This window comes from Pipra filicauda, unplaced genomic scaffold (genome assembly GCF_003945595.2).
Source record: "Pipra filicauda isolate LSUMZ 115617 unplaced genomic scaffold, ASM394559v2 scaffold107_size2268652_pilon, whole genome shotgun sequence".
Classification (NCBI taxonomy): domain Eukaryota; kingdom Metazoa; phylum Chordata; class Aves; order Passeriformes; family Pipridae; genus Pipra; species Pipra filicauda.
Window position 1 is genome coordinate 819,844 of NW_024103518.1, and position 13,550 is coordinate 833,393.

At 37.3% G+C, this 13,550-nt stretch overlaps 1 protein-coding gene across 1 annotated transcript in view; it reads left to right on the forward strand.

Annotated features, from left to right (window-relative positions):
* LOC113999282 (hippocampus abundant transcript-like protein 1) overlaps nt 1-7,564 on the forward strand; it is a 28,018-nt gene extending 20,454 nt beyond the window's left edge. Inside the window, exons 8-12 of the mRNA XM_027742599.2 lie at nt 483-554; nt 2,512-2,624; nt 3,497-3,594; nt 5,302-5,459; nt 6,965-7,564. Of these exons, the coding sequence (XP_027598400.1) occupies nt 483-554; nt 2,512-2,624; nt 3,497-3,594; nt 5,302-5,459; nt 6,965-7,168 (645 nt within the window). The 3' untranslated portion in view covers nt 7,169-7,564. The remainder of the gene's footprint in view (nt 1-482; nt 555-2,511; nt 2,625-3,496; nt 3,595-5,301; nt 5,460-6,964) is intronic.
* The last annotated feature ends 5,986 nt before the right edge of the window (nt 7,565-13,550 follow it).

The following is a 13,550-nucleotide window of genomic DNA, read 5'->3' on the forward strand; positions in this document are numbered from 1 at the left end:
CTGAGACTTGTTGAAGACTTTTCTCAGAAACCTGCTTTCTGGCAAAATACAGCTTTAAAGCTGCAGGCAGGGTACTTTGTTAAGCAAAGAACTGGATAACACTTGACTCCCGATGATAAACCCTACAATAGCTTAAACATGTGTTAACCTTAAGCAGACCTTTGTTTCCCATTCAGTGCAGCAGCTTCTGGGTCTTGAGGCGAGATCCTACCTTGTGAAGGGCTGTTGTGTTTATGGGAGGGAGAGAGAGCTCTAGTTTCCGGATACATGACTTCCTCTGTCTCCTATTTTAGGGCATTTTTTTATTTCTGTGTTTTTCTTGGCAAGCAGTCAAGGATTATTCTCGAAAGTGGACACTTCCTCTATGGATTTAGAGTATAAGCAGGGATCAGTGTTTTCTTTGAATAAGATATCTCTCTGCTAGTGATTGTCCTGGTTTGTGTTTGGCATTTGTTTTTTATGCATTTTCTGTTTCTCTGCAGATTATAGGTTTTGGATCTGCCAGCATTGCAGCATTTATAGCTGTGGTAGGCATTTTGTCCATAATAGCTCAGGTAAGCTTTGTTCTTTACAGTGCTTTATTAACCAGTAGAAACAATATTCAGGCAGACACTTCTTTAAGCTTGTCTATAAAATTTTTACATGCTCTAATGTGCCAGTGTATCTTGCACTCACTAAAGGTTATATTCATTATATATTATGTGTAAATTTCCTTCCTTTTATGAGCTTTTGTTAGAAACAAAATGAAAATAAAATTTGCTAACCTTGGATCAGTAAATTCACTGGAAATCTGACTTAAAATTATTTAAATGATACAGGAAGTTGGTTACTTAATACAAGACTTTCTGAAAGGGAAATGTGTTATTTTAAGCAAAAGTCATGCTACTTGCAGCTATTCAATTAGCTCATGTTATCAAACTTGCATACAAACAATGCCAGTATTGGCCTGGTCTGTCCAGAGTTACTTAAGCTCAGCTTGGGAGGCTGAGGTGTGGTTGCTATCATACAGCAAGCTGGTTTTTGAACAGGTCCTTTGGATCTTTTGGAAATCAGAATTTTTATGATATGATCTTTGGTATCTTTATGGGTACAGTCTGTCTTCCTGTTGTGATAGCAAGAAGAGGAATGGCACCTACAGCATGTTGTAACCTTGCTGCCATCTTTAGCAGAGTGAAGGTCTTACTGTTTTGATGTAAACAACACATTCATCAGTGTTTACCAGTTTTACTGGCATCAGTTGTGGCCTTCATTATCAATTCAAGTCATTATATTAATCCTTGGTTTGTAGTTTGTTCTGGTGCTGTTACTTGCACTGACATTTGCCAGTCATACTTTATGCAGATGGATGTTTTTTGCTAAAAATCTCTCAAATTGCTGCCCTTCTGGCTTATAATTTTCGGTGTTAAAATGGGGAAGCTCTCTATATTTTTGAACTCTTTGAAGAGTGCAGCTTGTTGAAATAATCTTTGCTTCATAAATACTCATTCGTGTTGGCATGTTGGATATATCCAGAAAGAACTGAACACGTAGATAGAATTATTGTGTTCTTGCTGTTTAGCATTCCAACTTGCTTTGTCTAAGAGTGAGAATCAAGAAAGCTAGGAAGAGAAACAAGACAAGAGAGGAAGTGTGCTCTTCTCTCAAGTCCTTCTGGTTCCTCTTCTCTGTCTTTTTACTGATGCATTGTTGAGTTTCTCATGTTAAATTAAAATGTGTGCTCTGTTAACTGAGTCAAGTTGTCCGTATGGACTTGCTTTACTGGGAACAGACAGCTTCTTGCCATGACTGTGTTGCTGTTGTACCTGAATTGAGACCTCCTTCCCCGTCAGCAGTAACACTTCTAACAGATGAGAAGCACTGTTCTTCCCTCAGGAATAGCTTCCATGGGTGAATAAAAAGGTTGTATCAGCGCTGTGAAGAGTCAGCAGAAAATATAATTGGTGATGCCTAGGAATTGGCCTTGGCCAGATTTCAGTGCATGTGATGAACTTGAGAAAGCAGCAGGATTTCCTTGTTAGTTTTAGTTTTAAATTTGTATAATAATTCACCTGACCTAAAAAGTTTAATTTTTTTCTGAGCTAACAGTCTTTTTTTCTCTACTGTTTGTAAATATCGGTAAATTCAACTCATGTCCAGCCTCTACTATCTTAACTTGGTACCAGCTTTTGTTTTATGGAGCTTTCTAGTGTGTAATGAAGCAGGATTGTAGAGGTGGAAGTGAAAGCCTGTTTACAGTAGAAATAGACACTGAGATCTAATATCCATAAAAAAGGCAATACATATGCTTCCTGATGTCCTGAAGAAGAAACCCCTTAATAGTTAAGAATATTTGTACATGATTATTGATATGACTCATCTGTGTTTTGGACTTAATACAAGGGCAATAAGAGCACAAATAGCATGAATTTTGTCACCAGTTGAAAGGTCTTCTGAATTACTTTGTGTGGCAGAAATTACTTTAACAATCTGGCTTTTTAAAACAACTTTTGAGTGAACCGATTTCTCTTGCAGACTGTGTTTCTCAGTATCTTGATGAGGTCTATAGGGAACAAAAACACAGTTCTCCTTGGCCTTGGCTTTCAGATCCTTCAGCTGGCTTGGTATGGTTTTGGATCTCAGTCTTGGTAAGTTCACATTTTCATAGGTACGTGCCTGTTAAGGAACAGAAAGTTTTTTTTCCCTAGAAATGCTACAATTTAATTCTGTTGTCCTGAGTATTTGAAAGTTCTGTGGACTAAGTGTTCTCATTTTCATTACACTACCAAAATTTGGGCTATATTTTGCATATGTAGGAGTGATAGAATTTTCCATATATGTGGTGTACTAACAGCCCTTTTGAAAAGGGAGTCTTTGCACCACTTTGGTTCACTGAGTGTTATATCTAAGGATGTGGTTAAAGCTTTTCCTAAAAGCCAATTAGTAGCATGTTCTCTGTTGTCATTCCACTAGGTCCTGGACCTATTCTTTTTTCTGTTTTTCTAACGTGCCCTCTTTACTATAATTATATTTGGTCTTGGAAATTATCTAGAGCTTCTTTTGTAGGAGAAACTGTCTGTAAGTAAGGACAACTAGAACCATAAGCTAGAAGAACTTCTTCTTTACCAGGTTTGTCCTACTGACAGTGATGAATGCTGTTTCTTTATCAGAGCACTTCCTGTAAGTTATAGGAGTCTCACTGGGACACCCTTGGAAGTTGTTCCTTTGTGCAGCATTTGGAGAGGGAAAGCTCACTTCACTCCCATTTCCCTCTTTTTCTCTACTGTAATAGCTAGTGCAGAAGCAAATCCAGTGGTCTTCTGTTCTAATAAGTTCAGGATAATTCATGGGAGGGGAGCAGGAAGAGGGTTCTAACCAGATAATTTCCAGTCTTTAGGTATTTTAGTAAGAGTATTTTGAAATAGCATTAATCTTTAAATAAGGATGCCTTTGTGGTCCTTCTGGGGTGTGGGGAGTAATTACAGTCTCATTTTTAATTCAAATTATGTGCTTAACACAGGATGATGTGGGCAGCAGGATCTATAGCAGCGATGTCAAGCATTACATTCCCAGCAATCAGTGCTCTGGTTTCACGAAATGCAGAGGCAGATCAGCAGGGTGAGTGTTGAATGAATTCCTGTTTAGGCATCATACTGCTTTTTCTGTCTAGAAAGCAGTAGAGTTATCTAGGTGTACTTTCAGTTATCTTGGTGAGTAATATTTTTACTTGGTAGTAGTTGTAGAAGTCTGCCAAGCTATGTAGAGAGGAATTTTGCATTGCAAAGTACATAGTTCGTGTCTGACCAGCTATTTTTTTAGCTTCCTTTAAAAGTACTACAAAAGCAGCAAAAACTTTTCTCTTTTTTTTCCTTTCCTTTTTTATTAAAAGCATTGTTCTCTAAGTAGTCAGTGAGGATTACTGTAACAATACTGCCTTTTTAATAGAAACTAAAAGCGCATTTTACCAGATTAAAATAAGTGTATGCAAGAAGCTTTATTCTTTGTGGAAAAGTTGTCCCTGTTTAATATAATACTTTGGATTTTCAAGGAATACAAAAGGAAGCCAAAGTAACTAGCTGATATGAGAAGACAGAAGATGTATTGATGTGAAGAGGAATGCACAGTCAGAAATAACTCCTCACTTAAAATAAAATGAAGTTGTCACTGGTGTATAATAACTGAATTTAGTGTTATCTTAAAAAAATATCCTGTATATGTACATTGTAGGTATCAATCTTGCTTTAAGATTGTACAACGTGAAGCTAGGTAAGTGCAGTTAGTATGAGTGGTACCAAGTAGGTGCTGTTCCAGGAGGCAGATTTCTGTTGAGTTTGAAAGGTGCAAAAGACAGTATTTACATGGATTTTTTTCAATTATTCCCCTCTCCCCCATTTTTTTTTCTAATAGAGACATCTAAAAGCTTTTTGAAGACTTGTTTTCTATTTGTATCAGGAAAGGAATAGTTCAGTTTAGCTGTCACAAGCCACTGAACCTTCATTTTACAGAGGGAACTGGTGTTAATAGCTCGGGCTTTCAGTGGTTCCAAGAGTGATGTTTTGCCACCTAGTGGCATGAAGGTTTTAAACTTACATGTCAGCCTATGAAATAAAAACTTGGAGAGCTATCATTTTGGCATGTTTTCTGTGCTTCTATTTTACAAGTTACTGCCTTAAGAAGGCAGCAGATAACACAGAATATTAATATAGTAAAAAATAGCACTTTGTAGTATCTCAATATGTAAGATCATCAGAAAAGTTTTTGCACCGTTGTCAAAATTGCTTAAGTTGAAACAGAAATACACCTATAGCACTTTGATTAATCAAGCTTCTAAAACAATCCAGTGCAAAACTGCAGCCAGTCAAGTATTGTGAATTTACTGCAGTACACTTGAATTTACTGCCCCAAATAAGTTATGTGGTACTTAAATAAATCCTGGTCACGGTTTGTGCATATTTTGTCAATCATGATCCTTTAAAGGTAGATGCATTACTCTAAATTTCACTTGAAAATAAATTGAATGGGTACCACACTCGAGCTCTGCTGTCATCATTGGAGGCTTTGGGTGAGGGTGGATGAACTCTAATATAAAATAAAACCTGTACATAAATTTCATCTCTTATTGCTTCCAGTAGCCTGCAAGTTAAGTGACAGAACTATGGTTATGCAGAGGATTATTTTAATCCAACAGAGTTGTCTTCCATGTATTTCTTTAGATCTTGGAATATAGAAGTAATTATGAAATGAGCTTTTTTGGAACAGTCATTAGAATGCAGTCAAAGCTCTTGACTCTGAGTGTTTCTTTCTTTTTTTTTTTAAATTCTTTAGGTGTTGTCCAAGGAATAATAACTGGAATAAGAGGACTGTGCAATGGCCTGGGACCAGCACTGTATGGCTTCATTTTCTTTCTCTTTCACGTGGAACTCAATGAGTTACTACCTGATCATACTTCTGGAAAAAAAGCAGTGCAAGTTCCCAGTGACAAGGTAAGTTCAAAATTTGGTGTGCAGTTTGCAGCATATAACTCATGAGGGTAGGAATCTGTCTTTTTTGGTTGATTTAAAATCTTAGTGTCTTATTTTTTAACTACTTAATTCTCACCTCTCAGCTTTATTAGACTGTTAAGATAGCTCATAATTTAAATCTGATAGTAAATATTTAGATTTACAGTAGTAGCAGGAATGGTTTCAGTATTGTAGCAGAATACTGTAACTTCTTTAGATGTAAATGTACTGGAGGTAAAAAAGTTGGAGTGAGGTTGTATCATTATAATTATCCACAGGAAGCCCTTACAGCAAACAGTGCAGTCATGAGCTGTGTTTGGAGAGTGATAATAACACTTGGCAATGCAATGAGCAAGGACTACTTTTCAAGGATTCTTACCCATAATACTGAAATATTCAAAAGCTGCTCAGATAAATTAGCAAATGAGGGTATTAATTTATGGAAGTTTCTTATATCTTTAAGTACTTGTGTGCATAGCACCTGTTGAAGATTTAAGTAATACCATTAATATGTTCTTTACATGTAGAGACCATCAACTGAAAATTCAGGCCTCTGATTGTAACAGCAGTTGAAGGAAGGGAAATATCCTGCCACTGTATGCTTAACTGCAGCTACTTTCCTCTTTCATATTAGAGTGGCTTCCTACATTTCATTTAGTAGAGTAAAAGTAGACTGGTTTGACAAATTTCATCTTCTGATTTTTATTTAATTGACTCAGATGCAGAAAAGTTGTTTAAGATTAAAAAAAAAAAAGCTGGATTGCTGGCACTTCCTTTTGTAGAAGTTTGTCATCAACCTTGGCTGATTTAAAATTTGTCTTACAACCTTTCTGGTGTTTGTTTTTAATTGTGGTTATGAAATGTGGATAAATTGTGGTTTAAATTTTAAAGTAAACTGCATTGAAGCAGGAGAGAATAAGTCCAAACATCACGTTATCGTACATGCCCACAGCCTTTCTCTGTGGTGAGAATGGTCTGTAGTGCACAGCCTGCTGTTGCTTTCCTCACTCATGTATTAGTTTTTGGGGATGCTTGTTTGTTTGGATAACTTGATTCTAAAGTATGTCAGCCACGGAAAAGTGAAGTTAAGAATCTGTTGAGTATTTGTACTTCTGGATGTTGAAACCTTATTCTGCTAATCTTCAGAGAAGTCTTGCTGATTTAACAGGCATGTTGCCTGAAGTAAAAAGAAATTACAAAGAAGCATCAATCAACTTCTATTTCATCTGCTAGACAATCCTATTGTCAATTGATAGTTTTGTGTGTTTCTGGTTTTTAGATCAGTGTGGCAGATCGTTTGAGGAATTCGTGGGGATTGTAGGTGCAGAAAATTCGTGTTGCAATGCACATATGAACCTGTTTGCAAAAACTTCACAGTCACCATAAATATATTGCCCATGATCTCCTGCCTTAGTGGTGCAATTCATAATGCAGAACTCAATGTCTGAAGCTTCATGGGATTCTTTAATGTGCTTGTTTTGCCGCAGAGAGCCATCGTTCCTGGTCCACCCTTCCTGGTTGGAGCGTGCATTGTTCTTCTGGCTTTCCTGGTCGCCTTATTCATTCCTGAGAACAGCAAAGCTGGCAGTACCAAAAAACACAGCAACAGCATTGGCAGCAGCCTGAGCAGCAACCCAGACCAAAGTAATGGAGAGGACATTGAACCATTGCTGCAAGATAGCAGTGTGTGAAGGCTGAACTTTGGAGGGGACTGTGGAACAAATTCATGTGCTGAATTGCAGCCCTGGGAGCTGGGTGGGAGATGCAGAGTGTCTGTGCTCTGAGGGGAAGGCAGCTGTGTACAGGAGAAGGTCACGTGCCATATGACACTTGAGGTCGATGTCATACTTGCAGGAGGGGTTTTTTGGGATGGCAGGTCACAGCTTGGTGTGATTCTACTCAGTATCGGACTGCAAACGCTATGTCAAACTGTGGTGCTGGGTAGAAACCTGAACATGCAGAGATAATGGAATTTTTTTAACAGTTTGAATGTTCAATTCCCAAAGTTGCATCATAATGCAAAATAAATAGGTTTGAGCCAGAATAGTTTCTGCCATCACTATTAAAGTTTTGTTTTGCATTTCTTATGCCTTTTGTCTGCATCTATGCCACATGTAGTCTTCATGGTATAGGAGGGACTGATCTCCATATAGTTCTGGTATCTGAAATAATGGTTATCAGTAACATTCTCTAATGTTACTTACTAACAAGAAGTCCAGTAGTTACCAGAAGGCAGTGATAAAACTGAGATGACAGAATCCTGAGTGTGTGTGGTCACACGTGACAATCGTTACCCATAAATGAGGATCATATGGAAGTCTTAAACCCACATTCCAGAATACTCAGTTCTGAGCAGTTAAAGCAAATCCAGATGGCACCAGAGAGCCAGGTCACATTAATGCTTTACTTATAAAAAATAAGATTTTAATTTTAAAATGAGCAGTGTCAGAAAAACGGACACTCCTGACTTCTGAGTGGGAGCCAGAGTGGTTTACGTCAAGAAAGATGTGTATTTATTGCATTTTGTCACTTTATCTGCCATATGAAGTAATCTTTCTTATTAATTCCTTTCACCCCTGCCTTAACTGCTACTTAGGGTTCAGTTATTAATCATATTTAGCCTTCATATAACTGTCTTACCTGCTGAATATCATGGATATATTCATATCAAATTTCCTTTCTAAATGATGCTTTAAAGGAGTTATGGATGGCTACAAATATGCTAATTTTTAGAGACATTTTATGAAGAATACACAGATTTATATGAATTTTGCTGCAGTGTAAATGGACTATTAAACCCAACTTTAATGAAGTACTCCTGTGAATGTTTTATATGTATGCAATATATGTAGATATTTCTAAGGAGTTTCAAATTTTTACACATGAGGTGCTGTGTAAATCATGTATTTATAAATGTAATGAGGGTACAGACAGATATACAGTTTTTTAAAAGGATTGTGTATTGACTGGACAAATTTTAAAAAATATATATTTTGAAACTTGTTCCACACTGAGCACAGATAACAAACCTTTTGTACTATGTGGTTTGGTTTTTAAGTTAATAAGCTTCCTAATGCATAATAAATCTACATTTTAAGCTTTCTAGGTTTCGTAAGTGCGTGTTCTTCCAAGTTCACCATTGTACCTTCGCTGCTTCAGAACAGAAGTGGGTTAATGCTGGTGCTGGGTGACAGTACCTGAGTTCCTGCTCTTTTGTGTTGTGTCTGTGTCATCAAGCCTGGTGAAAAGTGTGCTTTGCTTAGAAGTTCCTTTGGTGTCTGACATGGTGTCCTCCGGGGTAGAGAGGTGGAAAGAGTGAAAGGGTGTCAGTTAAACAAAAAAAAAAAGTAATTTCTGATCTGAACAGTGCTACTGAATCAAGATGCTTTTTCTGATAAGGCTTAGGTGTGTTTATGGTTTTGTTTGGGGTTTTTTGTTTTTGTTTGTTTGTTGTTTTTTTTTTAATTTCTTGGAGTTCAAGCCTGGGCTTTTGTGCTGGATATTTTATTTTTGCTGCAGGGCAGACTATAGTTAGGTAGGTTTTGCATGATCCCAGTACAGAGTGTCTTAAACTTGATATGGAACTTATGAGATCATACAGTATGTTAATGTTAAAAGTAGCAGGTGTCAAAATTAACGCTGCTGTGGATCACATTTTTAGAGTAGAATCTCAGAGTCACAGAGTGGTTGGAGGCACCTTTAAAGGTCATGGAACAGGGGCATCTTTCACTAGAGCAGATTGCTCAAAGCCACCCTGTCCAACCTGCTCTTGAACACTTCAAGGGATGGACCATCCACAACTTCCCTGGGCAACCTCTTACCGCCTTTAAAATGAAATTTTTCTTCCTTATGTCCAATCTAAACTTACCCTTTTTGGTTCAAAACTGTTCCCCTTTGTCCTGTCACTACATGCCCTGGTGAAATGCCTCCTCCTTTCTTACAAGCCCTCTTTATATATTGGAGGGCTCATCCAGTGTGCTAAAAGAGCACATGATAAAGGTGAAAAAAAAAGTGAACTACAGATTAGATAAACAATTAAAACATATTTTTATTAGGGGTACAAAATATTTTGCTGTTCTCAGTATAAAATTAATAAATAAGTGATGCTCTGGAATAACACTTCATTATTTTTGGAAATTTTGGTTTGACACTGTGGTACAGAGATTCAAAGATTTGGTTCTAGGTTCAGTTTATTTTGATACTTGATTTTAATGTCTGTCACTATTGAGAAAGATACCTCACAAAGATATATAGATCCAAATGGGAGAAGTGTGTTGCTAACTATGCCCACTAAGTCAGGATGCTCGTTTTTCAATCCTGTCCTCTAGCTTTGCAAAGGTCTGTGTTAATATTCAGCTAATATTTCCATCTTCCATCTTCAGTTGTTCTTGCAAACTAACTAAAGGTCTTGAATTTTTGTGTTGTTAACAAATGGATTGGAAACCCACTAAAACTCTTCCTTTGGAAGATTTTTTTTTTTCCAACAGGTTAGGAAGTTACTTTCCCAGTTCAAGTTGTACAGAGATTTTAGGGGTGACACCTTTACTTACACCTCTTTTTGCAACACAGTTGCACGACGAGGGAAACATTTTCAAACCTGTTTTCAAAATACCCCCTCTGTGCAACAGCTTTCTTTTAAAAATTTTCTTTCTCATTTTTAAGACGTCATCTTTGTCTTGAAGAGACACGTGAAATGATTTCATTTTTCCAAAATATTAGCATAGTACTGACAGGCCCTTTTCATCAAAGAAAAGGTCAGGAAATTTGGAACAATTGCTTGTCTTTCTGTGAAAGAAAAATGTGAGTTTGACAGCATTTTTAAGCACTTTGCCATGATATAACCAGTGAACCTCTGAGGTACAAAAGACATTCATGATGACTCCCAGTCTGTTTCCAAAGTATTGTAAAGATTCCGAGATTAAAAGGTCTTGTTGTTACAAAATTAACCACATTGATGACATCCTGTAGCACTTTTTGCGCTTCTGGCTCCAATTTATTTGCTGCACTGGCTTGCCCATGAGACATCCAGTGACTGAATTTCACTATTGCTGTAACCTTCTCCTGTGCTTCTTTTTTTTTTTTTTTAATTCCATTCAAAGCAGCCACTTCATCAGTGATTACACTTGTACATTTTTTTCATAATTTTTAATAAATGGTTTACTGTTCAGAAGCTGTCTTTCCCATAACATCTTTTCTTTAGTGATTAACAAAATCACTGTTTATCTGCTTCATCATTTAAAAAACTGAGACAGGTTAGGAACACCTGTAGTTTCAAACCTCCCACAACCCATAAGTTGTTCTGATATTTTTTTCTTCATACCTTCAGCAGTATTTTCTGTGAAATTTTGTAAGCACAAAATTGAGTTGTGCTCAATTGGGTTGAGCATCACATGACTTTTAAACATCACTGATAAAACTCTTAAAGATTTGTCTTCATATCCTGGATGGCTGATTTTTAAATGCCCTGCTAATCCTTATGTCTTCTTACTGTAACTAAGACCTAAAGGCACAGCGTATGCTCAAGTGGAGGTTCATGGTTAGCAATAGTGCTAATGTAGATGTTTCATTAGTATTACCTTCAATCTGCAGGGCTGGGCTTTTTTTGAGGGTCAGTTTAGTTTTGACTAGGTAATACAATCCATGGACCACTTAAGTGGGCACATGTAGATGTCAGTATGTCACAAATACACTGAAAGGGCGAGTGAGGATGTCACTGTCAACCCCCCTCTGTGTTGTGGAGCACCCAAAGACCCCAAGGATGCCTTGTGTACTGCCTACATCTGGTGCACAGACCAAATGAGAGTGCCAGTGTCAAGGCATGGTAAAAATCAGTAAAGTTTGATTCCTTTCTTACTGTTTTTAGATTAAAAATAAACAGTAGTTCTGGTATTTTCTTCGTGCACCCCAGTGGATTGCCTTGGTATTATGGTAACTTAAAGCTGAATGGGTTGGATTTTGCAAAGTTGTGTGGGGTAGCACGTGCTAAATCAATGCTCTGTGAAATGCTTTGGTTGAATGTTGCCCTTTAAACTTTGCTGAGTTCCTTTATTTTCTAAAGTTTGCCAGTAAAAGTGTGTTATTTGACCTCCTGAGAAACATGTGCACATCATCTGCCACACACTCTCTCAAGGTCTAAAAAGGACTGAAGGCCCTTTCAGTAAATCCGTTGGGCAGATTTTTGGAGCCTTTTGTACTTTTAACGTAAAACCCCTTCTGTGAGCTCACAGTGAGAGCCTGGAGTCTTACACCAGTGCTCCAGAGCATGTTATATTGTAATGTAAGAACATGCAGTAATTACAGTTAAGGCAGTGCCTCACTTCCTCAGGATGATTAAGGGCTTGCTTCTCTAGGGCAGCTGCTGGTCTTCATTTGTGCTGAGGTGTGCTTCTGATCCAGAGAAACAAAGGCCTAGTTCTGATGCAATTTACCTTTTACCTTTTTTATTTTTTTTTATTTATTTATTTTCATTTTTTTAATTATTTTTTATTATTTATTTTTTATTATTTTTTATTTTTTTCAGGAGAAATCAAGGATAGTCTTGCTCCCCCAAAAGTAGGGCAAGAGAGGAGGGATAACAGTTGAAAGATCCAGAAAATAATACTTAGGAAACTTGCTTCCTTTTCTGCTGTTGTCAGAGATTTTGCTCTGCTGTGTACATGCATTTATCACGAAAATACGATGTTACTGTACTTTGATTATAACATACTAGAAGATTATAATAAGTCCTATGATAAATAAACCTATGATTTAGGTTGGACAAGTGTGTTAACCAATCTGTTATGTATACTGGCATTAAGATTTCTTTTACCAAGAAGAGACTTTGATTTTAAAAGTTTTTTAAAAAATTCTGCAAAAACTTTCAAGTTGTGGTCCAAAAGCTCTCACTTACAGGATCTTCCGAGCTCAGTTGGCTACACTTAGACACTTCCTGGTCAATCTGAAAAATGTTGGGAATGAAGAAGAGTAGATAAGCAGAATAGCCTGAGGAAAATGAGCATGATTTCTAGTCTTCTGTTTAGTGGCATGCTGTCTCACATGTTGCATTTCAGGAGTGTGGTGGTGAGATTAAGAGTAGAAGGTAAAGTCTTGAATCCCACATGTTTAAAGATAGAAATTAAATCAGTTTTTTATTTTCGAGGCAATTTCTCTTGAATAAGCATTGCAGAAAAGAAGGTACTATTTGTCTTCTCTCATTACTGTTAGTCTTGCTGTTTCCCAAAAGAACACTGCAATAAAAGGATGGAAGATGCTGGGCAAGGTTCAAGATACACTCCCAGGCCTAGCATTGCTACTCTGCTGCCCTTGCAGCCTGTCTGGTTTGTGTTGGTATAAAGATGCCTTTATGTATCGCATTTTCAGCACTAGCACCTTAGAGTGAGTGTGTTAAAATCCTTCCTTAATTTGAAAGTAAGTGCTGGATCACTTGCTGAATCCCTGAGAAGTGTAGAGCTGTTTAATGTACGTGCAATGAGGCTGCATTAGGTGTTAGCAATTTAAAAGTCAGAATATTTTTTATAGCCCTTGTTTTTATTGGCAGGAAGCAATGGCCACTTCTGATTGCATACTCCCATGAGAATTTAGGCTTATGGATCTCAGAAAGTTAATGTCCCTTAACTGCTGCCTGATGTATCCCTTAATGTTTATGTATCAATATAATTGTGTGAGAAACAGGCTGTAAGGAAAACCATGCTGCTAACTCTGCACCATCTGAACAAAGGCAAAAAGCTGCTCAGCAGGACCTTGTTTAATGATGATGCAATAAAAAGTGATGGCAAACAACAGACAAGCAACATCAGCCATGACAAATGACTTTTCTACACATGTGGAAAGTGCTGCTCTTGAAAACTTTGCTGTGGTTGTATTTTGTCCAGACAATTTGTCTTATAGGTTTGCAGGCAACTATTTTTCTTTCCCTTCTCCTCCACCCAGTTTTGATGAAGAGTATTTTTAAGCATATTTTACACTTTGCAGAAAAATACCGCAGCCTTTTCTGAAAGTGACTGTAAGACCCCAGCCATGGAGCCACACGCTCAAGCAGGAATTTTACTTTTAAAAATGTACAAGACACCAAAA